Genomic DNA, 27207 nt, shown 5'->3' with positions numbered 1-27207 from the left:
GCGCCCATAAACTAGAACGAGAGGTATTTTTGCCAAAAAAACGAAGTACAATTTGTACAAAACTGAAGAACTTCCATTTCCAAGAAAACACTCAAGTTGTATGTGAGCCATGAAATGGGTCCTTAACGATAGCTCTTCTCGTTTTAAGAGCAACTATTTTACTGAGCCTTTAAAATTCCAGTTCAGAATTGACATTATCAAATCAAGGAAATCTTTTTTTTAAAGATTTTAATTTTTGATCAAACATACTCAAATTTGTAGCTCAACTGGTTTCAGTAACCTCTAAGTTTTGTCAGCTTTGAAGGTTTTTGATTAAATTTGTAATTCAGTTGAGCTTTTAAGCTTTTTGTTTAATATTTGAACTCAGTTTGAAAACCAATTTGTTCGAATTATAACCAGAAAAAACCAGTTAACCGCAGTTAACTCCCTCGTCCTGTTTATTTCAGAACACAGTTTGGGTGCCAGCTCTGTAAACACAAACAACCTCGCTTCAGTAGAGACCACTTCAAACAATTCCCAGTCAGTCAAAAACCCAGTCGAGAGTCAAACCCAGAACCCTCAAATGCTCCCCAGCCAGACTAACAAACGGTCAAGTTTACCCGCGGGCAGCAGTGGAAACAAAACCCATTTAACCCCACTGGTTGGTACACGAGTAACTACAAGCAACGAGTCGTCTACGAGACGAGAAGGCGCCACCAGTTCGGGAGCCGAAACGAGAAGAAGCGCGAATTTGTCGTTTTCGGCGGACGAAGAAACGAGAGCAGCCGAGCATGATGGTCAGAGCGAGGAGCATGTGTTATCACCACCGCATAGTGCTTTTGCAGAGACACAAAATCCGGTATGTTTAATCCAGAGTAGTCGTCTTTTATCTTTAAGCAACAAAATTTAGCTTAATTAGCCTAATTCTGCTCAGTTTTTGGACATGCGCTATACGAGAAAGAAAGAAAAAAAGAAGGCAAGAAACCAAGAAAAAATTATGATAGACTAAGGGCGAATAAAATGAGGGTCTACTCGGCTGTTATTTGGCGCAAATTAAATGATAACTTCAGTTTGTCGAAACTAAAATAAATGAAAATATTTTGAAGACCATTAAATTTCAAATCCATGATTGCAGGCAGCACATTTAGTGGTTTTTAGCACCATTGTTATAGTAATGCCACAGGGTGGAGCCACGCTCTTCGTACAGTAAACAAGAAACAAATTTTTGAGAGTATCTGAAAAAAAAACATGAAAAAATCGATAGCTATAGTCTATCGGAAAGAGTTAACAGAAAAGTATATGAAGCAGAGCCCAAGTTTTAAAAAAAATGTCAAAATTTCGATAAAAACATGATATCTCAAGCACTAGCAGTATTTGGGGGTTCAAACAATAAGGGAAGATTTACAAACTATCAGGGTGTTTTGAAGGCATTCGATTAATTGTCGGCCAACAAAAACTCATATACCATATTTCCCTTGAATCCAGGTTCGTAGGTAGCAAGTCAGTCTCTGCCGGTAAACATGCCAGCTTTGAACCCCGATTTTGCAGTAAATGTGACTTATGGTTTTTGACAAAGTGATCTGACAATTTATTGGATCGCCTAGTTTTATTTGAAATGTCAAACGGAATGAACGTGCTGTTCAAAAAGGTTGTTGAATAAAGGCGAATTAAAAAACGCATACCAATTTTCAGAAAGTCATACACATATAGCTCGTAAACAGACAATTCCCTGAAAACAGATCATGATGAATTATAGGTTTGTTGTCGAAATTATTATAGGAAATTAACCTTTTGTCGGTGCAATATGACTCACTTTTGAGACAACCCCTCGGTGGCGACCTAATTTCGATCACAGTTTGACAAACTGATCGGCAAAACTCAGTTTACTATCTGCAATAACTCAAATTAAAAATGAAGAGATTACTAGCCGTTCAATTTCAGAATGGTCAACACTTTGCTGATGATGGAGCAATCAGCAGCAGCGCAGCAAACTCATCGGACCAATTGGGAACAGCAGAAGATGCACTGAATAGAATGGACAGACTAATCCAGGGTACTAATGACTCACAACACTCCAAGGGGGCAAAATACCCCGCAGCTGTAAGTATATTTGAGTTCGGGGAAAATTTGTTCTCAAGACTGTAAAATAGTGAAATGGGATAGTTTTTCGTCACATAATTTCCAGCCGGCTTCGAAAAAACTAGTAAGTTGTGGCGTGAATCTAACGCCTTTCCGATTCTAAAAATATAATTCTTTTTTTTTCACTTCAACGCAGTTTCATTAGCTCAGAAAAGCTCGTAGGAGCTCAAGTGTAGTATCATATTCAAGCTCTTTCAGCCACGTTCACATTCCAAATAAAATTAAGAAATTGAAATTTTTAGCAAAATTTGATGACACTGAGCTCAAATTGATGACACCCAAGTCAGGTCAAACTTAATCAATAACTAGCTCTAATTCTTATAACTTAGCAAAATGGCTTTTTTTAAATCAAAAACCACAGAAAATTTTAAAAATAATAACTTAAAAAAAAAACAACTTTTTTTCTATTTAAAATGTGCTCCAGATTTTGAAACTTTTTGTAAGAATTATAATGGCCGGCTTATTCTGAATCAATTGCATTAACAGCCGGCTAACCTTGTTTAGTATTTGGATTATTTTGTTGATTTTTGCTTCCGTTGACAAAAAAATGGTAGAAACTACGTTCAATTTTGTTTTACACTGATTGCAAAGGCCCAATTAAAGATCGAAGTTTGCAACGATTGAAAGTTCTTACTTTCAATTTGTATCTATTAAAATAAGATTCAGATTTTGAAAATGACACCTCTCAAAAAATAACCAGCCTTTTGATATGCACTTAATGCTTAATGCTTGCAACATAACTTTTCTAAATGACGTTGAGATTTTGGAGTCAAAAAAATATTCAGTCAAGCTTTAACTCAACTCTATAACCTAAATGAGGAGTTACTTCATTCATATATTTTTGTTGTGTGTGTGTCTAGAATTTTCAAAGTTTTGGCATTATCAGCTCTAATCACAACAAAAAGGCGCCTAAAACTAATGTTTTTTTTTGCCGTTTGTGGTCAGAACAAAAATTATGAAATTCTGAAAACAAAATCTGACACAGCGGCGAAGCAGAGCTTTGAACGATTTGCGATACATAAATGAATGACTCCACTACTTGCAGATAACTTTGAGAAAAAAAATTTCAAAAAATATATAAAAATTGCAAAAAACCGAAATCTTGGAATTGAATTACCTTTAACAATTTCACAAACAGAGGTGAAGCAAAATTTAGCACTACTTGGAATACAACAAATACATAGCCTGAAAAATGAACGGACAGAAAGAGAGATAACGCCGCAGAAAAACTTGGAAACTATTTTTGAAGAAATATCGAACATTTGATTGATCCAAAAGTTTCCTATTTTGTCTTGCTTTTAACTGGAACTTTTTTTCAATGAAGTATGCTAAAATCTAGGACAAAAAATAGTTAATTAAGCATAAAAACAAAAAAAACGGTATGACGAAAAACGAAAAAAAATCATGACCAGACACACGCTGCTACCAAAAAAACACGTTATTAGAAAAACTTAAAACCTCGACAAAAATCTCCTCGATCGAAATATTAAATTTTTTTTGCTGCTCAGACGACTGAAAAAGAAGCTTTTTAAACCGACATATTATAAACCGAAAGCCCAATTACGACAGAAAAGATCAAATAAAAGCGAAAAAAAAACTGGGCTCTTTTTCCTTCCCCCCCCCCCACCTCACTCAAACATGAATTTTATGGTCTAACGAGTAGTTTTACAAGGTTCATTATGAAGACCATATATGCTTGTTATGGCCTAATTAGTCTGCATGTCAATTTTCACGACAATCGGCCAAAGTGAACAGTATTTTCAAATATAAAAATTTGCAGGTGGGGGGGGGGGGGGGAGGAAAAAGAGCCAAAAACTGATATACTGGAATCGGAGTTGGTATTTCAACATCAAAATCAGATACAAATTTCAAATAGAACGTGCATTTGAAATGTAGATACGCCAAAAATTTGCTTTAAACTGTTCGCTGACCACCAATTTCACCAAAGTCATCCTGTGAACAAAATTTTTCTTTCAAAAACAGGTCTGGTACCCTATTGCAACACCCTTGCTCAAGGGCAATAATCAATTTCATTTTAAACCTGATAAACTTTTTTTTCCTGAAAAAGTAGGTTGGTTTAGCGCAAAAGCAGGAGCAAAAAAAAGAAAAGCTGATCACAAAACTAGATGATAGTCAAGCTTGCGTTAAGGCAGAAGCTTTGGCACCTTAAGCTCAACGAAAGCTTCACAGAAAGTTATATTGATTTTATTTTATATTTGAAAACAGACTCGTGTTAGGTCGAAGCCCTGTAGATTGCACCGCCCTGTAAATACTATGCATTACATTTTAGAGTGTTTTAGAACACTTCCCTCCCCCCAAAAGTCATGTGAAGTACAAAAGAATGCATCTAGTGCGTTAAGTTATGGCTAATAGCGTTAATAGCATAAAAATTATCGCTCAATGATTGTCTTAAATTGGTCAAGCTAACACTAATTAAACAGCCATTATTTTTTAAAAATATTTGAAAAATTGACTCCGAATTTTGGACAAAAAATAACTATTTAAAAATTGGTCAAATTGTCAAAAAACATGTGTCGTAACGTTTTAATTAATCCAACTAGCTTGCTTCAATTTAATTTGGAATGATTTTTAAGCGGCATCAAATGGTCGTTGATATTGTTAAAAGCACAAAATAAATCGCGCATTGATTTTCCCAAACTCCCCGACAATTTTGAAACCAATGTGCTCCAAATCTTGAAAAAAAGCAGACATGTTAGAACGGCAATTCTAAAAAATGAATCAGGATTGCCGGTTGCTGGTTAAGTAACACAGAATGTTCCGACAAAATTCATATAAAAACCGATTTTTTTAAAGTTTCTTCAAATTTGTGTCGTTTTTATTGGGTGGGGTCGACATGATTTAGGCATGATCGACAAATTTTGATTTCAAAAAAATACCAAGTAAGCAATCGAAAAAAATAAAAATTTATCATTTTTTTCTTATTTTTTTTTACAAATTTTATTTTTATTTGTTTAATTCCATATAAGGAACGTTACTCGATCGTGTTTTTTGCTCAAAATTAAACTAAAAACCAAAATTTTTAAACTATTTTTTCTCGAAACTAGAATTTTTTTTGGACTTTTTTTACTGTCGTTCAAATCACGACTGAAGACTGAAAGGGTTTGAATATGATATATACCACTCAACTCTCTCCGATGATTCTTTGTGGTACTGATTTATTTAGAAAATAATTAAATAAACACTAGAGCACACCCGAATACAAAGTTCTTCCCCATTTTCAATAGTCGGAACATTAAGTTTGACGTATGCAAGAATTTATTCCCTTTAAAAAGAACACTCACAGGAGATCGAATTTGGTCTCATTTTGACGCCCTTTTAGTTATAAACTGAAACGGATGTGAAATTTTTCATTTTGTTGACTAAATTATGAGCGAGATACTAATAGCTGCTATCAGGCATGAGAGTCAAATCTCATCAATCGTTTTAGATTATATTTTGTCTTCAAATTTTGCCTTTTCTCCTAAAAAATGGCAGAAGACTTTAAAAAAATTTTGTTGTTTTTCTCAACTATTTTCAATGATGGGTCATTATAATCAGTGTCAATACAATTAATTTTTATTTTTTCTGTTTGCTAGATGCCTGCTGGCAGTGTCGTGAGTGAGATGCAGGAGAAGTATGAACAGATGGTGAACAAATACGAAGTGGAGAGGAAGAAGACTGAACAAGACGTCTCCGACCTTGAGAACATTCTCAGAGAGGTAAGAACGAATCCGAATGGAAATCAATTTGTTATTTAAGTACGCTTAAGTTAAGTAACATTATAACTCTACCTCAAAAAAAGGTTTTCAAAAGTATGCTTTGTGATTTGCAAATTACATTCTTCTTAAGCTTTTGTTGAGATTGATTTTTCTCTTAGGCTGATTTTTCAGTGATGATAATTACATAATGCAAAAGCTGAACAGAAGTGACTCCATGATTTTTATGGCTTAACTTTTGAATCAACAGTTGTTTGTATTTCTAGGTAGAGGAGGAGAAAGAGAAGGTGGAAAAGCGGCTGAAGTTTGAGAAGGAGAGCTGTGAGTTCCACCACAAGATGCAGCAGAAGACATGGCACAAGGACAAGAAGATGCTGGAAAACAAAATTGCCGTAAGCCCTCAATTCTTCCTCCATCCAACACTTGAAAAACGCATTTTTTCTCTGAAAACCATTTTCAAGTGACCCTGATTTATTTATATATTTTGAAAAGATAATTAAAGAAAATAAAGCAAAGTGTTTACTTTCAAACAGTTTTTGAAGTGTTTTTAACGACTTGAGCCATTTTTCCCGAAGTAATGTTGTTTGTTTCTCAAAAAAATCTTTCCGATTTCAATTTGAACTTTACGAATATTTTCTTGTTTGGATATTATTTTCAACCTATTGTTGTTGAACATGTCCAGTTAATTTTTCGTTGTAGGATCTAGAGGCAAAGATGTCTTCAATGGAGAGTAAGAGACGTGTTGTCCTGCCCCCTCTCAGTCGAGAAGTGACCCCTCCCTCTCTGGTATTGGACTCCCCCACTCGCACCCACTCTGATCCCAACAGTGCCGATGAGAGAGAGGATCCAGACAGCGAAATACTTGTGGTGGGTTCTGTCATTATTATCAGTATCAAAAAAAGCTCATGAAATCAACCTGCTGACCTTTCACATGTCCTTTTTTTTACAGAAAACGGAGCCATAAAATCAGGAAAATTTAAACATGCAAGGAAATACACACCTGTAAATTTAAGCAATAACGTAATTTTTTGAAAGCGAGACTATCGAACTTTAATTAAGCCATACACGTTTATGTTCAATGAGCATACTTTGTCATCAAATCGGTGTTATTTTTACAAAAAATTGTTTGCTGTTTTGAACGCGTTTTCAGCTAAACTTGTTTTCCAGCAACGACTAGCTCCTCTCACTATCCCCTCCTCCGTGTCCAGTAAATCCCCCAACCAGCAACAGCCAGTGCCCTCTTCCCTCCTCCTGTCTGCCCCTGGATCCAGACAAGGGTCCAGAGCAGCCTCGCCCAACTTCCTACCCAAGCGGATGGTGGTCGCAGGACCAAGCGGTGGGGAGGGGAAGTGCTGGGAGAGACAGGACCTGGAGTTGCACTGTGCCCACTTGGAGAGTGAGATTGACAGGTTGGAGAATGACTCGGACATGTACAGGGCACAGGTGGATGAGCTCAACTTCAAGGTCGAACAGGTGAGTAATGAATGATACTTAAGAGCTGATTATATGCTTTGGTAGGAAAGATAAATATTAACGAGAACGTAATAAAATCTGGAGAAAAAATTGCCACACTGGGTTTTCTTCATACAGCTAAGCTAACATAGGCTCATAAGAGAATTCTTGAAAAATAATGTTTCGGGGAAAATTCGATTGAACAGCTTCTCTAATACATGTATTAGTTTTGAGTATTGAGAGTCCCGTTAAACATCTCACTCAGAATTCGAACCTATCTAGAACTTCGAGAAGCAATAGTTCATTAAGCAAAGTAAAGATGATTGTTTCTGGTTCAGCTGGATGAGGCGATCATGAAGCAGAAACGGAGCAACGAACTGGTTGAGAAGGAGCGTGAACAACTGCAGCAGCGCTTCGTGAAATCTTTGAGGGAGAGGAGTGACCAGGACGTGGCCTTCAGGGCGGAGAGACAGCAGTGGGCGTGTGAGAAGGAGAAGCTGATGCTGAAGTTGGAGGAGGTGCAGAGGGCGAGGAGTGCCGAACACAGGAAGGTAGGTTCATCGGGGATGACTGCTGGCAGAATGACCGAATGACGGAATAAAACTAAAATCAGCCTTGAAAAATTTGAAAGTTTAAAATTTTAAAATTTTTAACACAATTGATTTTTTTTCACTGTCTAGACGTCGTCCACCATTATGCATTTTCGCCTTTAAATTAGCATTTTTTGTGTAACGCCAACACTTTTGAATCTGTTTTTTTTGTTCATTTCTGATAAACTGATATATGCACAAGATATTACAAAATAACGGTACTTCAAGCGTTGTGTTATATAAAAACACGTTCTTGGAATATTATGATAAAAAATTTATGAACTCATTTAAAAACCTCACCTGAAAACCCGCACACTGACGAGAAACTTTTGTCGCTCATCAAACGGCGCATTAAAATTCAAATCAGCGAAGCTTAAAAAGTACATCTAACAAAGTGTTCGATACTGCCACATCCAGCATATGCCATGGCCTTCTTAGTAGAGGGGACAGCCGCTTTTATTTGCATTTAAAATATCTGAACCATCGGAACACTCGTTTATGTTTCAGATTGAACAGGAAATGTGTGAAGTGGGTGTGAGGCTGCGGGAGTCTGAGAAGGAGAAGATGAAACTGCAGTTCGAGTTAGAAAAGGTGAAACAAGAATTAGAAGCAGTGATGTCATCTGTTCAGTCTCATCAGGCTGCTACTCTATCCGACGGAGCAGAATCAGCCGACGAACTAGAGGTGAGAAGAGTTCAGAAGTTTGAGGCCATTTATCCATGGCGGAAATGATCAGTACGATACCTTATCCAATTCACCACCGCTCGTCCACTTCGCCAGTGCTCCGTACTTGAAGCTACATTAGCTCAGTCGGAAATGACTATTTTTTTGACCTCACAAACCACTGCAGAAAAGTATGAAACAAGATTGTGAATCATCAAATTATCAGTATCAAAATAAACAAGAAGATTTTATAAGCATTTAGACATATACATACTTCAAACTGTGTCGTTTTTTTTTTTCGTGGTGTGGTAAGAAAAGGGTCTGAAGAAAAGCCTTAAAACTTGAAGGTTTTCGATAAAATTCATGAATTTGGAGTATTTAACAAATAACTTTTTCAAAAAATGAAAGTGAAACATTTTTAAAAAATCAAAAAATTATCGAAAATTTTTTTCCAAAATCGAACCCTTTAAAAATGTTTTATTTTTAACGAACTTTCGAAAACTACTTTACTGTTACAAAGTTAGGCTCAATATAATTTACATGGCTTCTACAATAAGCGTACAAAAAGCCATTTTGTTCATTTTATTTGCTCAAAAGTAGAATAAAAGTAATAAATTTTAAACCGTTTTCTCGACACAGAACACTTTTGAAAAATTTTTGAATCACGACTGAAACTGCTCTAAAAAGATATATTACTCAGCTCATTTTCATAATTATGAGATAGCTAATTTTTTTTGCAAAACAACAAAAAAGAGAAATTAAAAAAGCCAACAGACAGTTGCAAAGTAGTGAATAAACCCAAAGAAAAACAGAAAAAAAACGGACTTTTTGATAAAATTTTGACAATTTTCAATTTTTAAAGAAAAAATTATTTGCTTTGTTTTTTGAATTTCCCAAAAATTGTGATTGATACTTTTTTGAGTGTGCCAATCATAAATTGCAGTCATTTTGTGATAGCACTAATCGTGTTTTGATTTGATTGTGTGATTGAGAGGCAAAGATTTTTTCCGCAGTAAAGTCGAGTTAAATTCCGCTTTCGAAACTAAAAATCGATCAGGCTTTGTCACGTCATTTTTTTTGTAATTGGAGAGCGAACTCTGAGTACCTTCTACCAAATGAATTTGAATTGAACTCAAAAACTGTACAGACACCTAAGGGCATTCATAAATGCATTAATTTGTATGAATGCCTTTTTTTGTATATTTTAGCACACTTCAAGTTTCCCTGAAATAAAACTAAAAAAACATCGGGACTTGTTTAAGAGTCTTAACAACGTTCCTCGTCTCTTAAGAACACACCCGAAGAAAACTTCATTCCCATTTGCAATGGTCGGAACAATCATCATTTTGCTTATTAGATTCTCAAAAAACTCAAAGCTCCCATGATAGTTTTAAGATTTCTCAACCAAAGTTTTTAATTGGATTTACACTAACGTCAGATACTTGCATGAAGAAAATTGTTAAGGTAAGTATCAATTTACCAAAAACTTTCAAATTATAACAAGGATAGCCGGTTACTGTGCAAGTAGCACAGAATGTTCCGACCATGGTCTTTAGAAAACTACGGTTTAGAAAATTTTTTCCAATTGAGTGTAGTTTTTTTTTTACTTCGTGTGATAAAAAAAAATTGATGTAACAATATAATTTAGGCATATTAGACAGTCATAGTAACATAGGCAAATCGGACAAAAGGTTTTGAAGAAAAGTTCCTAGAAAACTCGAAAAAATTATTTTAAAAAATCTTTTCAAATTTTTTTGCAGAAAATTTTTGAATTTTTTTGAACTTTTTGATTCCCAAAATTGCACAAAAAAAACTAAGTTTTCACGGCTTAAATTAAGCTCAAATAAGCAATTGTAATTCTACACGGACACCTTATTAGCTCAAAATTATACCAAAAAATCAAAAATTTCAAAGGTCGTTCGAATCACGACTAAAACGGCTGTAAGATGACATATGACTCGACCCATTCCGATGATTATTAGTGGTACCTAATTTTGCGTGGGAAACAAAAAAAAACTAAAAAATACCCAAATACAAAGTTTCTCCCCATTTTCAATGGTCGGAACAACAATTTCCTGAGCTTAATAAAATCAAATATTTTTAAAATCTTTTGGAATGTTTTGTTTCTTTTTTTTGAGAAAATGTTGGTATTTTGAAATTTAACTTACCGCACTATTAGCTCAAAAAAGTAGAAAAACTACAAGTACAGCTTAATGGTCGGATTTCTTAGTTTGGTCCTCCACTTTTGACTTTGTGCTCTAAATCGGCCCGATTAAAAAAGCAAAGTTTTGAACCGCTCGTTTTCGAAGGGAATATACTTTATAAAAAATTGTCGCACAAATCACGGCCAAAATAGTTTTAGTATCAAATACCAGGTAAACACATCTTAAATATATTTCAAATTTGATCTATTTAGATATCGCACTCAACGACTTCAAAATCAGAGCGCCGTAGTGGAGAGAAATTAAAGGAGCTGGAACGAGAATATTTGGAGACTCAATCTATGGTGGACAAACTAGGTAAGTCAGTTTGACACATTTGAATTGAAAATGATTTTTAAGGACGTCTGTTTCTCATCATTGCCATTTAAATTCGGGAAAAAAATTTAAAAAAGAACTCAATCTTTTTCCGTGTTGAAATAACCAAGAAAAGGCATATGCATGTCTTAATCAAGATCATAACAATAGCACGAATTTATTAAGCCTGAACACTTAGTATATTAATCAGTTCGATCGAGTATAACCTTCTTAGCGTTTACTAAAATACTTTAATACCTTTAATAAAAAGATTTAAAAGATTTTTTATATTTTGTTGTGCTAGAGAGTGAGATCGGCCAGTTGCGGGGTGACCGGGAGAGTCTGCGGCGGGAGTTGAGTGAGAAGGAGACGGAGAACCTCTGCTGGAGGGAATGGAAGGAGTCGGAGGCCACCAAGACACTCAAGGAAAGGGAGAACAAATTCCTTCAAGAGAAGGCTAGTTCACGGATTTTTTTACAACTAAAATTTGAACTAAATTCCCACAGGTTTGACGAAAACGCTTATTTTATTACTAGCCTCGAAAATTTTAATTATGGCCTTTGTTCAATGGTGAAACACAGATGAAGAAGTTTTGTGAAAAAGATGAACTGGATAAATGACCGTTTTATTGCAAAACTCGAGCATAAAAAATGGTTTTGGGAAAAAGCTTTCACTAGCAAAAATGAGCAGACACCTAGCTTCTTTGAGCTTGCGCATTTAATTTGAGCAGTAAACATTTCAAGTGTAACTTTAAGTTACCTTCGGCACAATGACCGAGAATTGTCTTCGGTGAAGTTTAACCTTTAACGATCGTGCGGGGTCTCGAGTTTGCGATGTGGTTACACGGTGTAGGTTCTAGACATTACGACTTTCCAAAATTATGAGAACATAATTTACACGAGTCATGAATGGAACATTGTCATTGACTTGCTGACTGTATTACAATTTGTTATCAAAATGCTACAAACTAATTGAAGAAGATCTTAGATTTTTTTTGATCGACTTGGTACAAATTTTTCAAAATTCGATAATATCTTCAAGTTCAGCAGCCTGCATGGTTTTTATGAAAAGTCTGCTTCGTAGGTTGAAGCAACCAAAATTTTCGAAATATTTCACTTTTAAAGTCTTTTTTATCCGGATAGTGACTTTGTCGTCAATGACTTCGTTGAAATATCGGGTCGCAATGTTATAGACTAAAAAAATTCTCAAACAGTCGGACTTGCTCCTTTCTCATGGGTTTCTTCCTTTTAAAACATAGCTTATACGTATTTTGATTGTAGATTTGACCATTTTGGCCAGTATATCATAACTAGTTTTAGAAATCTTCTTGTGGAAATAACCTCTGTGGAAATAACCTCGCAAACAATATAGAAAAGTTGAATTTATGCGCTCAAATTAGTTCTTTAGGAAGTTGATGAGCATGTATGACTTACTCGTTATGTTGCCTAAAAGTGAAAAATGACAGAATTAATAGAGTTACTTGGTCCGGCGTATGAAAACGGCTAAAACTTTAAGAATAATTTTGCGCTGATGAACGAAATCATTCAACAAAAAATCCATTCCGGCAGAAATAATTCGCAAAAACTACTGCTCCAATCTGAATACAGGTGTCTCATTACTAGATGTGTTGTTTTTTGAAATTTTGTCCAACTTTCTGGTACAAGCTCCCAAGAACTCTGTATCTTTAATAGTTGCAGAGAAAAAGAACAAAACGTGAAGAGAAAATTTGTCCATTTTTTCGTTGAAATCAAAAAGTTGCAACTTCTATGTCCTGTGACTGTACATTTATTCGTTAAATTATTAATAATTTTTTCTAAATAAAGGCAACAAGTTCAATTTTGTATTAGTTTGACTGTGTTTTTTTTCAGGAATCGATTCTTCACGAATTGACAGAGTGTCAGACGCAGATCTCGTTCCTGAAGGGAAAATTGGCCGAACAAGTGTCGGGAGGGGAGTTGGCGGGCAAATTCCACGAGTGGATGGGGGAGGTGAACAAACTACACGAGAGATACAGGGCACGCGAGAACGACGAGAAGAGCATGCTTCAGCAAAGTCAGTATTTTTTTAAAACTTTTCTCTCAGTGAAAATAAGAGAGAAAAAAATTTTATCGTTATTTTTTGTGCCCTCATGACTATCAAAGTGTTTTTGCCATAATTATGAAGCAAAACAGAGCAAAAAAATATTAAAGAGTCTTGAGTTTTCGACGGAGTCATAATTTCAAGCTGCAATTTGTTGTTTGTATGCATAATTGAAAAATCGAGTTGGTATCGGTTGACATGAAAAGGAAATGACGAATGAAACTCTACTAAATGAGACTAATTTCACTCATTTCCTGGTTTACCGTCGAAATTTCCCTCTTTTCAAGCCAAACTGCAACTGAGGACTAACCAGCAACAGTGGGAGGAGAAAGAGAGAGAGCTGAAGAAACAACTGGCCATTCTGCAGTGTGAACTGAAAGAAATGAAGAAGATGAATGAAGAGAGGCAAAATAGAGATAGTGAAACTATTGAGAACTTGAAACAGGAGGTCAAGGACGTAAAGGAAAAGTTGGCGGAAAGAACTAAAGCCGAGGAGAAACTCATCAAAAAGGTGCAAGATTTTACCATTTTTTGTCTCTAAATACTATAATTCGATCGTAATTTTTTTGCTTCGATATAAATTACGGTGGAAAAGGGTATATGAAGCAAGAACTATGCGTACAGCTTTGGGGGACGACAAAAACTGCATGCAAAATTACTTCAAAAACGCAAAATTTAGATCAGAGACTTCATTTAAAATCGGCATTTTGGCAACTTATCTAAGAACTTATCTAAAAATCTTCTTGATATAATGATTGTGGCCCTATACATAAAGAAGTTTCAATTGTTTTTTTTTTCAGACCAAAGAACAGGAAAAAGAAATTTGCAAACTAAAGAAAGAGGAATCATCTCTCCTCGTGAAGTTGAGTGAGCAAGAGAAACTGAGCAAGAAAGTTCTAGAAGGAGTGAAGAGTAAGTTCGAACTGTTTCTGGAGCAGTGCAGAAGGAACTTCCACGAGTCCAGACTGCAGTATGAGTCAGAGATAGTCACCAGCAAACATCTCATTGGTCAACTGCAGGTAAAGTTAATACAAACATAAAAACGTCTATGTTTGCAACAAAAATTACGCTGTTACACTTCGCAAACACAGGCAATAACCCAAAAAAATGACTCTAAAAGGATTGGAAAAAAGGAAGGAAAAGGCAAATTAAGTGCCGGAATCGACCCGTCATCTAGGCAAAAATTGATAAAGAGAGTTTTTCAATAGGCTTTTCTTTAAATTCCTAGAACTATCAAGCCCTACAATTACATTTACAGGTGTTTTAATATTTCATTGACACTGTTCGAAGTCTGATGGCTAGCAAAGTAATTATTCACAACTACAAGATAAAAGTTTGACAATGATTTACAGGCCGAAAAAGTGGACCTAGAACGTCAGCTGGATACCAAATCAGCCCTGCTTCAAGAAGCCCAGAGAAACATCGAGGAGAACCGGGCCAGGATGATGGCACTCCAGCGAGAGTCCAGGAACAAACAGGAGTCCCTGGACACGTGTACACAACAGTTGAGTAAACTGGAGTTCGAACTGCAGAGGAAGCAGCAGGAGAGTCTGCAGCTGCACCAGAAGTTGATGGCAGAGCAGAGACGGGTGGTGGATATCTTCAACAGACACACCAACACCCTCAAGATATACCAGAAACAGGTATTTTATCCTTTTATTTGTTCAAATAAGAGCAAGTTATTATCGTAAACGAATCGTGCACGAGTTTTAAATGCTCTTGGAAAAAATAATAGCGGTGTTTGAACAATTCTTTAGTTTGCGCTTTAGGTCTAAGTTATACATTCATTTTTAATAATTTCAAAAACGTCCAAACAATGGAATTTTTGTTTGAAAATTTCAGGATTTTTTTCGAGGTCAAGGTCTCCATGCCTTTTTCTCTAAAACTCTTGAATAGTTGTCATATTTCCTTGTATCTGCAGAACCGCAACAGTCGAAACATTGAGAACTGGGACCACCAGCCTCCCTCATCCCTCCTACTCCACTCCTCCACATCTGACCCCAACATGCTGGACGTGGTGGGGGAGCTGCGGATAGTGAATGAGGAACTGATGGTGTCGATGGAGAAGAGTCAGAATGCGAGGAAGGGGGAGGTGGGGGTGCTGGAGGAACAGATCGCCAGTCTGAAGGAGGAGAAGTTGAGGCAAAAGCAGAACTTGATGACCAGGATCAACGAGGTAAATGGATTTCACAGTTCCTTTTCAGGCAGCTGTTTGTATACAATGACAAAGAAAAACACAGCCCAAATTTAAGAAAAACATTTTTTAACTTTGAATTAAACATCTGAATTGAAATGCGATTAGTACATATTCGATGAGTATTTCCAAAAAAATCCAAAAAAGCAGCGGTAGTAAAGCCCCCCCCCCCCCGCTAATCTTCGCCCCCATAAATCAGGTCGTGCTTTGATCAAAATTTAAGGATAGAAGTCCGTGTAAACTTATTAATAAAAAGGCACGACAGTCAAAAGAGTGTTTGATTTTCCTCCAAATAAAATTCTTTCGACGAAAATGCTGTTCTTTTTTCATAGTGCAAGTTGCACTCTTAATCTTCAGGCATTCAATCTAGGTCTTTATAAGAAATTACAATTACGTAAATGTTTTTTTTTCAGCTGGAGGGCCAATTGCGTAATGTGGACTTGGTGCATGAGCAGCTGAAGACGGCCATTGAGGGCTGTTCGAAGCAGCAGCGACTGTGGCAGAGTGAGAAGCAGGAGTTGATGAAGAAGAATGCCGAGTTGGATCTGACCAAGTTCTCAGACAGGTCCAAGATATACGAACTGCAGATTGAGACCAACAGACTCAAGAGGTTAATGTTACGGATATTAGCATTGAGATTCAAGGCGGGAATGATTATTAACCAACCAACGAGATTCTTAAACTGATTTTGTTGTGGTATTCTTAGACTACATACCCAGTGGTTTTTTAAAAATAGAAACCAACTACGTGCAGATAGCAGTTATGAAGCGTAACCGTGTAACTTTCCGGGTTCAATAAGTATTACAAAAATTTTTCAATTGTAGAAATAGGTAGTTATCTTAACCTGGTGTTCTGTTGTATCCTGTACTCAATGAACCTATTTTCTAGGTTAACAGACATTGGTTCCGAAAAGGGGTCCAAGATGTCCGGACTGGAAGCCTATGCTTTTGAGAAACAAGATGACCCAAATGCTACACAATTTGATGATAAAGAGTTGGCCAAGGTAAGGAGTTTTTCCCATTTTATGTTACTGGTCTACGACAAACCTACAGGACAGAACATGTAATATGTTGACCTCTGATGAAAGGCTCTAGAATTTGGCAGACTTCTAAGTTTAAGCACTACTTTAACACGCTGTTACTTCAAAATCAGTTTCTACTGAGCTGTTGAAGCAATAATTATCAGTTTATAATGCCCTCCCCTAAATACTGTTTTTCTTTCAGGTGGAGCAGGATTTGGAGAACCTTATGGAAAGTTTCCTCGAACTCAGCATTTCCAAAAGGTTAAAAAATCCAAAATTAATCTGAAAGCAGTAATTATTCTGAACAATTTGTTCACTAAAACCTTCAATCCATTATGGAAAGATGCTAGAAAAAACTATGATGAGCAAGAACGGAAAACAGTTTAAACCATTTCCTCTTTCCGTTCGATTAAAATGTGAAAACATGAAAATATTGGCAGATATTGGCAAAATATTGCATGTTTTAGGAAGCATGATTCGAGTGAGACTAGTTCTCTGTTGAGTCGGGTGGACAGTAAGAAGCTGCAGAAGAGCAAGTCCCTCGACACAGACACAGACCCCCTCTTCACTCCTGCTAGTGCCACATATGCAATCAACATAGACACACCCCACAACAACAACAGCGACAATCTATCCGAAACACAGGTAACAGTCTCAACCAAAACTTGTCTAAATTTGACTATCACACTTAAAACTCGAATAATTTCCGGCGTCGAAAAAATTTCATTATGAATAGTAGCAATTACAACATCAGGGTGGAGAAAAATCTGGTTTTCAGAGAAGTTTTCATTTCATATTTTCGTCGAGTTTTTTTAAGCTAATCAATTAATATAATTGGTAAAGTGGAACGATAAATCTCGTCGACACGCCATCAATCGCACAGTAATTTTCTAGCTGGTTCAGTAAATAGAAGCAAGTATGAACATAGCCAACAGATGGTTGGAAAAGAGTGAACGCAATGAACGCAAATAAACAGAAAAAAAAGGGTCACACGCAAATAAACTGTATAAGATTCGGAACTGCTTTCATTGACTGTGATTGAACGGGTGTCGCTATTTTGTGATTATTTAACAGATACGTGTGTTGTTCTTGAAAGTTTGAAACATGTTCGTTTTTTTTCTATAGGCCGATTTACAGTTGTTTTATCAGCGGTTGTTGGCATGTTTCAGAGCTACTTCAAGTACCCTAGTCTGAGTGGGTCTGAAAGGGAGAGGGATGGGGGCAGTAGTTGTTCATCCTCACTTCCAGCGGGAGGGGGTAACAAGTACCAGAAGAAACAGAAGTCAGTTTTCCACAACAGCCTATCAGACAGACACAAAATGAAGGTAAACACGAAAGCAAACGCTCTTATTTGATAGCCAAAAATGTAACAAAATTTTGGGCCTTTTTGATTAATATCCATTTATATTTTAAAAAAACATGATTAATTCTTTGTTTTTGAAAAGTTATGTATTCTCAGTCAAAACAGAGTTCTAATTTTGCAGATAGATTTATTGTGTTTTCACTTGATTTGAACTATAAAAAAGTTGTGCCAAGCTACGAAGTGCTTTACACTTCACGGAAAGTCCGTCGCTATCAGCTTTTTACTTAGACACGGCATTAGCGTGTGAATTTTGTTCAGGTGATCCATCGCAGCAACACCAACCCCCTCAACCACCAACTGGAGGAACACGACATCCGGCTAGAGGGGACCTCGGAACAGCGAGGCAGTGAGTCAGATATAAACCAGCCCACTACGTCTTCCTCCTTAGATCGCAGGATGTATCTGGGCATAGGGGGAGGGGCACGAGGGGGTGTGTCTTCATCCCCGAGACATTCGACGGCGAGTACAGTGTCTTCGGGGCGTACTCACTCGTCGTCGCAGCAGTCGCAAAAGAAAAGACATCATATATTCTCCTTTTTTAAGGAGTCAAACACCAAAAGTGAGTTATAATCACAAAAAATTGTTTCCAAGTGAGGTCGTTACACAGACAAATTGAGAATTAGAGACTCTTGTACGAAAACATCACTTTATTTTGAGATACAAAAAACAATGATCGCATAGAATTAGGGACGGGTTTAAGGAGATGCGACCCCCTCACCACCCCGAGTTTTCCCTCTTGATAGTATTTTAGCTATTGAACCGCGCGTTGAAATGCGGTTCTAAAAATACATAATGAGACCATTTATATGCGTAAAATCAAAATATAAAACGTTCTTCCTCTCTGTCAAGAAATGCGGACTAGTTTTTCTCGACAGTTTTTCATTATTTTTGAAATCTGAATCACGGCCAATAGCGCTGTGACAGAATGCCACCCTGGGCTTGCTACCAGCTTTTGTTGGGGAAATTAAAATTCGGCACAAGCGCCAACCTTATTCCACAGTTACTTCCCACTTTGTGAAGTGGTCGAAACAGAAAACTTGTCAATAATTTTTGGTGATGTCATAGTTCATCAATAGGTCAGTCAATATGACAAATAGCTCATGGCAGCGAGAAATCTCAGATAAGTTAGAATTCCGTTTTTGGAATTAAGGTATAGTTGTAAGTGAAAAATTAAATTTGAAACATGAAACAAAAAATGCACAATATTGAATTCAACTAGAATCGTGCCTAATAACTAACAAGGATGCTCGTATCAGGGCGAAGCCCTGAATGTTCCGACTGCCTTTTACTGTTTAATAAAATGTAATAAAAATGAAAAAAAAATTCTAAAATTTGAAATTTTTTATGAAAATCATCCCCCCACACGCCATATAAAGTACAAAAGGATAGATTTCGCTCATTGTAACAAATCAATTATGGCAAATAAGCTTCTTTCAACCAATTTGGAACGATTTCTAAGACGGATTAAATCTCCGCTTACGCGTTAATAGCGCGAATTATATCGCGCGTTAATTGTCCCAAATTGGTCAAAATGGCAATCTTTAAACCCTCATAACTTCACGAAAAATGATCACAGGTGAAATATCTTTTCAAATATAAGCTCAGGACAACAATAGCTTTCGAATGATATAAAAAAATTCCGTCAAAAATGGCTAGTTAAAAAGTCGAAATTTGTCTGAAGAGAAAAAAACCCACCCCGAGCACAAGTATTCCGTTACTTTCGTATCGAAAGTCGGAACAATAATAGATATAAAATTGACATAAAACTGTTCGCAGAAGATCGCTTGAAGAATGACCAGACAATGACTCTCGGTAACACACGTTCAGCATCCACTTCTTACCATCCGGAGACATCTCATATGACGTCATCAAACACAGCTCATGAACTATCCTCCTCCACTGACCCCCCACCCACTCCAGTTACCCCCCAGACCCCGGACAGAACAGGGGGGAGTATTTTCAATGTGAGGAACAGTGACTGTTCCCTGTCTATAGCTGGATCCTGGAAGGATAATGACAGCACGTGTAAGACATTGGACTATCCTGTGACTCACAAAGAACACAAGTTGAAGATCACACAGAGCGAAACATCAATAGGTCAGTCAATATTCGTAAATTTGGGGGAGGAGGGTGAAATTTTCAACAGGGAAATATTTGACAATATTTTTATGCTATTACCGATCATTTCAAGGATTTCTTCAACACTTGTTGACTTGTTGAAATAAAAAAAATCTCACTAATTAAACTTGTTTTTGAGAGACGAAACCTCAAATCCATTTGGAACCAGAAATTTGAAACAAAAACTCTTTTCTGTTAAATTATTTGTGGGAAGGTTGCTTTATTTACATTTCATTCAATATGATCCAGAACACTCGTGTCATTCCAGGAATCAGCAGTGGATACATCCAGGAAAATCCAGCCACTCCTGCGACCACTTCGCCTGCTTCTACGATGTCGGTTCCAAGAAGAAAGAAACGAAGCAACAATAACAACAATAGTAACAACAGCTCAACTTTGAACAAATTCACAAACCTGATTCGATCCAGGTCAAGGTCACATGAGAAGCAGCTGTCCGAACAGTGCGAGGATTATCAGGAGAAGCAGCTGGTCCCGTCCAGCGTCGAGGCCAGGAAGAACTCGGGCACAATCGATTCGGTTAGTTGAATTTTAAATGTGAAGTAAAAAAAAACATATCAACGACAAAAAAGTCGACAATGGAGCAATTCAGATCATTGTAGAAAAAAGTTGTTACTCTCTTGTATAATAGGTTAATAGCTTTAGCTTTGTTACTTTTTGTTATGTCGCAAAAGTAGTTTTTATCACTAGCTATGTTCAAAGTAACACCAAATCAGGATCTGTAAAGATATTGATTTCGTTGGTGTTTTCTCGTCACTTATGGTTCACATAGAATGTTTGCGTCAAGCAGTGATGTGACATTTTGTCCCAGCGACTCTTGGTAGCTTTCCAATAAACGAGAATTCGTTGCAGCGTAATTTACCACAGAGGCGAAGCGGAGGCCCGCATAACTTGCGATACAACGCAAGCGCAGCATTGTAAGCTTGCGAATAGATAATGAGACAGAAATAACAAAATTAAGAAATGGAAAAAAATAAAGTTAATTTCAAAAAAACTGCCGAAAACACAGCCACAAGTGTTAAATAAGCTTTTAGAATTTACCCACAGGCCATTTAGCAGAAAACAAGTGAGCCGAACCAAAAACAAAATACCATAAAACATTCTTTTCAATTAAAAAAATTGATTAAGTTTGTAACTTTGAAAATTTTCAACACAAACTACCTGAGTTTGTCAAAAAACATCAACCAATTTTTGTTCTAGAAGCGACACAAAATAAGTTATCTATGCCGAAACAAACATAGGTTGAAACCAGTTAGGCCGTATAAAACTTTTAAGCGAAAAACAAATCAAAAAAGAAAACCAAGGAAAATCTACAACGTCAGGGCTATTACTACTAAAAAGTAGAAGAGTAAATAAAATACACTTCCGTCAAGAATGAAAATTGCTGAAATCACAAAAAGCATCCCCGATGTGCAACTTAGCCGACAAAACACAATCAAACAAACAAAAGTCCAACAATTTCAATTTTCCCCGAAAAAAAACTCAATTTCATTCATACTGAAAAACAAAAAGTGTGGTCGGGACTCGAACCCCATTTTTTTTATACAAATGCAACCGCGTTACCTCTAGGCCAATGGGAAGGAGGCGCGAACTTGCCAGGGTTCACTAATAAATCTTACAGAAGTAAATCACTAATAAATCTTACACTCTCGCAAGTGTTATAAATAAACATGGATAGCCGGTTGCTGCGCAAGTAGCAGAGAATGCTCCGTTCTTCTGTAAAAACGAATATCTTTTTAGCAAATACTTTTTCAGAATTTTTTTCGATTTTGTTTTTAGTCATGAGCGTATGGGGGGAGGGAGGGGGCGTATTTCTTAATTAGGATTGGTTATTGATTAAAGCAAATTGAACTTAGAATCAAAATTAATCCGAAAACTAGGTTTCAGACTTATTAGTCCGAATAGCCATCAAAAACGGAGACCATTTTTTCTTTAAACTAAGATAACAGTTATGAAACTTTTAAAAAGTGAATTACCACTATTAGGAGTTTAAAAAAATTCTACAATTGATTTTCTTCAAGCTTTCTTTCAGGTAGTCAGAATCAGCTGAAAAACAAAATACCTTACGCTAAAGTTCCTTCCATTTTCCTGAAGTGGTAGAAAACCAAGAAACTACTTGAATATTGATTGGGCCAAGCACAGCAACCAAATGGCCATACCCTGGTCGTTGTGCGAATGAATATAGAGAAAATTTTGGAATTACCAGGCAATGATGCCTGATCAAAATAGTTAGCGCGAACTGTCGCTTTTCATAATCGCAACGAATTGTCGCCATTTCAAGTCAAGCACAACAAATACTTCAATGTAAATACCAGAAAAAAGTCTGTTGAAAAAGTATAATGTCTTTTTTGTCTTAGAATGCAATGTTCTAGTTTCTCTGTTTTAGTTTTTTTTTTGTTTCAGGATACAATGGGAGGCGCAGAGAGGAAGTGGTTCTTCACTTTGGGACGCAGGAAGAAAAGCAAGGTAAGCTAAACACTCGCCAATTCATTGGTTCAAATTCAGAGGTTGCCGCAAAAAATTCGAGTGTTTTCTGTTATACGGCTCAAAGTTACCAAGTTTTTAATTGAGCTTCTCTTTTTCAATGATAATCTAGATTCGTATTTGCTATGAAACAGTTTCAACTGATCAGATTCAAGCATGACGATCAGTCATTCCAATATTATAACGAGCATTTTTGGGCCGTCTAACAGAAAAAAAAACTCAATAATTTATAATAAAGTGTTTTGGTTGATATAGAAATATCCATAAGTTTATTTGTAATTTTTCAAGATAGCAACAAGGAAAATTTGAGGAAGCGAGTGTGCATTTCTTAGGTTTTCCCCCACCATAATTTGATTTTACATACTTTTATACTTTATACTTTTACATCCCGCAAACTATAGATGAAATGCTATTGTTTCAGACTCCTTCTGATGGGAATGAAAGTGACAGTGACAATAGGAAGAGAGCATCTAGCAGTTCATCAGCACCAGTAGATAATCAGACGGACAAAGAGTCAAGTCTGTTGACGTCCCAAGGCTCGACAGGTGCGTCCTAAAAACTTATCAGAACAGCCTGAGTATTTTTGTTTTATTGCTCTTCCTCTGACATATCGATTTGTGCATTCTAGTGGACATAGAAAACGTGCAATTTGAAACACAGTTATTTAATGCGTGTATAATAGAAAAAAAACCAAACAAATTCAAAAATCTGAAAAAAAAGTTGAAAATGAATTTTAAAAAGAGTAAGAGGCTGACTAAAAATATTTTCGCAGGGTCTCTCGAAGCAACTTTAGCCCAAGCAGCACGTCTTGTAACCGAAGAACTCGGCACCCTAATAACCGAGGCCTCTGATTTCGAAGTCTCAACTGACAAACCCTCATCATCGTTCGACGCAACCGAGAGCTCTTCGAGAAATTCGAGACGCAGTGGCGAGTCAAGAGTCACTTCAAAAGACGAGAGCAAAGGAATGTCGGCTATCGAGAGAGCAAAAAGAGCTCTGAGCCCCAGAAGGAGCGGGGAAGAAATGGGCAATGATCTTTCAGTTTCAGAGAGGTCAGGGGTCAAATTGAGACCAAGGGCTTCAAGTCCAATGCCGAGACCGATTTCAACAAACTCAGTCAAATTTCCTCCTCCAGTCAAGTAAAAAAGATAGAGAAGCTTCACATTTTTGAAAAACTATTAAATTTCTAGGAGTCTTTGTATTTATCACTTTAAATGCTTTTGAAAAACAAATTATCTGGCTACTTAATTTAAATTTTTATGATCTCTTCCATATTAACCAAAATAACTTACAGAGTTAATACTTCATGCTTACGAGAAAAAATGAGCTTATGCAAGAAAAAGTATAAAAGAAAAAAAAGCGAAAATTAGCTTTTAATTACAAAACCAAAAACATAAGGAAGCTTTAAAAAATAAAACATAACATATCTTTCAAAACCCTTTTTTTGTGAAACTCTTTCTGTGATTAACAGTCTTAACCAAAATTGATGAAATAAGCAGTCACTTCCTAAAAATTACAGCATATATAATTGCGCCCCAACTAACTTATTTAATCAGCCTAACGTTTATTTCAGGGTATCTTCCCAATAACCTCAATTTTGCTTAAGTGTTGCCACTTCATAAAGGAGACAGTTATTTAGATCTGAATAACCGGCGCCCCAGCTCTCTATTGGTTATCTGTACTAAGACATTCGAAAAATTGATGCCTTTTTGATTATATAACTAATATCAGAAGTTCAACTTATATCAGAAGTTCAGCTCTACTTCAAACACTTTGAGTTCCGTCCAAAAGTTGCCTAAAAAGATGCTCTTGCTGATTCAACCAAAAGAACTCGCTTCGATCTACATGAAAATTTTGGAAGCAGTTAAAAACTAGTACTTCATGGAGGTCGGGGTTGTGTCTCAACTCGTTTAAGTTTTATCTGAAATGAAATCCAAAATGACATCAAAAGCATCACGATTCAAAAAATCTGAAAAAAAAACTTGTTGCTATGAGTGATTTAATTTTTACAGCAAAACTATTGTCAAAATATCTCGGTGTTATCGTTGACAACAAGTTCAGCTTTTTCCGAACAAACTATCAAGGTTAAAACTAAATTAGGAGGTCATTGTGGTTTTGTTTCCAAAATGAGACATTTTGTACCAAGGGCAGTACTGTTAACGTATTACACGGCTAATTTAAAACCAATAATACAAAATAGGCTGCTTGTTTTTGATTATAGAAGCTAGAGTCACCTAATTCTCAATTCATTTTCAAAAAAACACCAAGAAAACATACTAATAATTGCCCAAAAAGTCTATGAATGTGGCCATTAACATTTCGCATAAAATACGCCAACAAGCTGCAACAGAACGTTTATTTAGACAGACTTTTTTTAAAATTGAGTTTTCTAAAAACAAGCAGATCGTTGCTCCCATTATTTCACACATCATGCTGTACAAGTGAAATTGGATCAACTTCGCTCACAAATCTGGGAAATAGGCTTCTACACGTGATTTTCGATAACCATCTTATGCCTGATACTTAAGGTTAAACAACCAAAAGGAAGTTTGCCTTTTTGTTCTTAACCTTAAAGATAATTATATTTATGCTAACCATGAAATAACCTGTTTTATATTTCTAAACTTTTTCAAAACCCGTAGCAAAAATGTGATCAGACAAAAAAAACAAGGTTAAGTAACTTTCAATTGTAGAAACTAAGGGGGTGATACTATCTGGTTTTCGAAAATTTCATTTTTTCTAATTTTTTTTAGGTTTTCCGATTTAAAAAACAAGATTGTTTTTTTTTCTGTAGAAAATTTCATAGTAAAAACTGTTCTCATAAAAAATGATATGAAGAAGCATGTAAAAAGCTTGAGTGTACCTTGGACTTATGGTATCCAGAACTCTTTTCAATTATAGTTTTTGAAAATGCGTTCAAGTTGAAAGCTAATTTAGTTGTAGCTTTCTGAAAAATTGCCGAAATTTGTTATTAACAAAATCTAAAACAAAAAATTTAAAATTATTATTTGCATGCTATCAGAGATGACACATAGGGATGTGATCTTATGCTGGGAAGAAGATGATTCTCTCAAATCTTCTGGTTTTCGAGAAATTGCGTTTTTTAAAAAGCCTTGAAAGAAAAAAATGAGAGAAAGGAAAAAAAATAGTTCTGCGCTGCTCTTTCATAATAGTATCCTGGTACATCGCCACCATGAGAGTAATTTGGGCCTGGCTTTACAGCGAAATGTTTACTTTTATAAAGGAACTATTATAGATATATAATAATTTTTTCTTCTTTTGTGTTCCTTTTTTGCAGTAAAAATGTAAATTGTACCGAGCGCTTATGCTATCATGGTTTTTGTTATAATTTCTGCCTGTTTTGCTGACTTTGGAAAATTTTACGAAAGCAAGAAGTTAAAACAAAGACAATAAACCATTATAAAGATTATGGATTTTATAGAAAAAGTTTCAAATCCTAATGACGTATCAGCTGTTTAAATTTCGCGAGTCTGCCAAGTTAGGCTTTCATGAAACAAAAGAAAAACATCTCAATGTCAAAAATTTAAATTTGTTAAATTCTGGGATCCTTGAAAGAAAAACATTGAATTCAGAAAAAAAAGTGTTTTTTTTAATGCTTTAGAAAATAAAAGTCGCCATCTGCACTTCTGTAGCTTAAATTGCCTTTCTTTTAGTAGATGAACTTGAATTGAACATAAAATTCATCCACTGTAAAACTTTTGAATGTATGGGGTACACAACGGTCAATGAGGTACAAAACGGTCAACTATTTTTTGATCGATTTTTCAACAGACTGTAACCTAGTTACAGTAACTCCAAGAAAGATAACCTTAAGTCTTCTTTTGGTTCTTTGGTTTCGCGCTATGATTCTGTTTTTTTTATTCTCAAAAGCAGCCGATCCGAAACTATCATTTCAGTCTTCTTTTCTACTGCTAAAAAGAAACACTTGGATTATAGTAATGGTGAATACAGCATAAAAGGTATATAGTTGGCCTTCTTTACGTCAGTCAGACAGATTTTTGAATATAGTTTTAGCTGCAGTTAGCAAGATCTTATTCCAGTTACTGATTTCTAGTTGCAGATAAAAAATCAATTGGGTCTTTTTTTCTGGTAATCAAAAAAGAATGCGTCGTTGCTGACACTGCGGGCTTTTTCTGAAGTAATAGCAATGGTATTTTCTTCTATTATACTTCTTTGCGCAATATTAATTTTCTGTTCTATCGCTGCATTCCACAAAACTGAATGTTGGTTGTACGATTGGTAATGGAAAATAGATTCGCAGCAGACTTGGTAGAGGGATCAATTTCGATATAGAAGAAAGTGAGCTAAAAGTAGCAGGTTTTTTCGTTTCTCGAGTTTCGCCTGAGTAGAGCCCAAAATTTGGCTTGTTTGTCAAATTTTTTTCGCAACTTACTTTACTGAAGCTACCTCTTCGACTTTTTGCGACTTTGTTGTACTGATGCAGGATGAAATGGGTGAAACCAAAAAATCTAAAATTGATTTCACCCAAAGCTTTAATTATTTCTCTAATAAAATAAATATTTGTGAAATTTTTTGGAGAAATTAGAACTTCCTGAGGACAATTTTTTTTCGAACAATATTCCCACTACTTCATTCTTCGATTAAACGGTTAGATTAGAGTCGACTGGGTTGTTTTCGAGAAATGCAAAAGTAACAAAACACCCACAGAATCTCAAAACATTGACTTTTCAGTGTGCCATTTCTTTTGCAAAAATTGCAAATAGCATTTTGTACAGGGGAGCTTCTCTTAACTCTATCTTTTGATTGAGCCCAAAAACTCGCACTCGAAGGTAGTTTTCGAGAAAAATAAATAAGTTTCAAAACAATCAAACAATCAAAAATTGAAGTTTCCGA

General features: G+C 36.0%; 1 protein-coding gene across 1 annotated transcript in view; it reads left to right on the top strand.

The window, feature by feature from the left end:
• LOC134846608 (golgin subfamily A member 4-like) overlaps nucleotides 1-23567 on the top strand; it is a 37534-nt gene extending 13967 nt beyond the window's left edge. Inside the window, exons 13-38 of the mRNA XM_063863993.1 lie at nucleotides 447-838; nucleotides 1921-2079; nucleotides 5715-5837; nucleotides 6101-6226; nucleotides 6534-6701; nucleotides 7002-7307; nucleotides 7625-7837; nucleotides 8384-8560; nucleotides 10956-11058; nucleotides 11360-11511; nucleotides 12924-13107; nucleotides 13422-13645; nucleotides 13935-14153; nucleotides 14487-14777; nucleotides 15056-15310; nucleotides 15742-15938; nucleotides 16217-16331; nucleotides 16552-16610; nucleotides 16817-16994; nucleotides 17519-17674; nucleotides 17971-18271; nucleotides 19489-19809; nucleotides 20099-20367; nucleotides 22252-22314; nucleotides 22754-22877; nucleotides 23105-23567. Of these exons, the coding sequence (XP_063720063.1) occupies nucleotides 447-838; nucleotides 1921-2079; nucleotides 5715-5837; nucleotides 6101-6226; nucleotides 6534-6701; nucleotides 7002-7307; nucleotides 7625-7837; nucleotides 8384-8560; nucleotides 10956-11058; nucleotides 11360-11511; nucleotides 12924-13107; nucleotides 13422-13645; nucleotides 13935-14153; nucleotides 14487-14777; nucleotides 15056-15310; nucleotides 15742-15938; nucleotides 16217-16331; nucleotides 16552-16610; nucleotides 16817-16994; nucleotides 17519-17674; nucleotides 17971-18271; nucleotides 19489-19809; nucleotides 20099-20367; nucleotides 22252-22314; nucleotides 22754-22877; nucleotides 23105-23475 (5246 nt within the window). The 3' untranslated portion in view covers nucleotides 23476-23567. The remainder of the gene's footprint in view (nucleotides 1-446; nucleotides 839-1920; nucleotides 2080-5714; nucleotides 5838-6100; nucleotides 6227-6533; nucleotides 6702-7001; nucleotides 7308-7624; nucleotides 7838-8383; nucleotides 8561-10955; nucleotides 11059-11359; nucleotides 11512-12923; nucleotides 13108-13421; nucleotides 13646-13934; nucleotides 14154-14486; nucleotides 14778-15055; nucleotides 15311-15741; nucleotides 15939-16216; nucleotides 16332-16551; nucleotides 16611-16816; nucleotides 16995-17518; nucleotides 17675-17970; nucleotides 18272-19488; nucleotides 19810-20098; nucleotides 20368-22251; nucleotides 22315-22753; nucleotides 22878-23104) is intronic.
• Nucleotides 23568-27207: the final 3640 nt, after the last annotated feature.

This window comes from Symsagittifera roscoffensis, chromosome 5, assembly GCF_963678635.1.
Source record: "Symsagittifera roscoffensis chromosome 5, txSymRosc1.1, whole genome shotgun sequence".
Lineage (NCBI taxonomy): Eukaryota > Metazoa > Xenacoelomorpha > Acoela > Convolutidae > Symsagittifera > Symsagittifera roscoffensis.
Note: the sequence above shows the minus strand (reverse complement) of the source record. Positions and strands in the feature narration are given on the sequence as shown.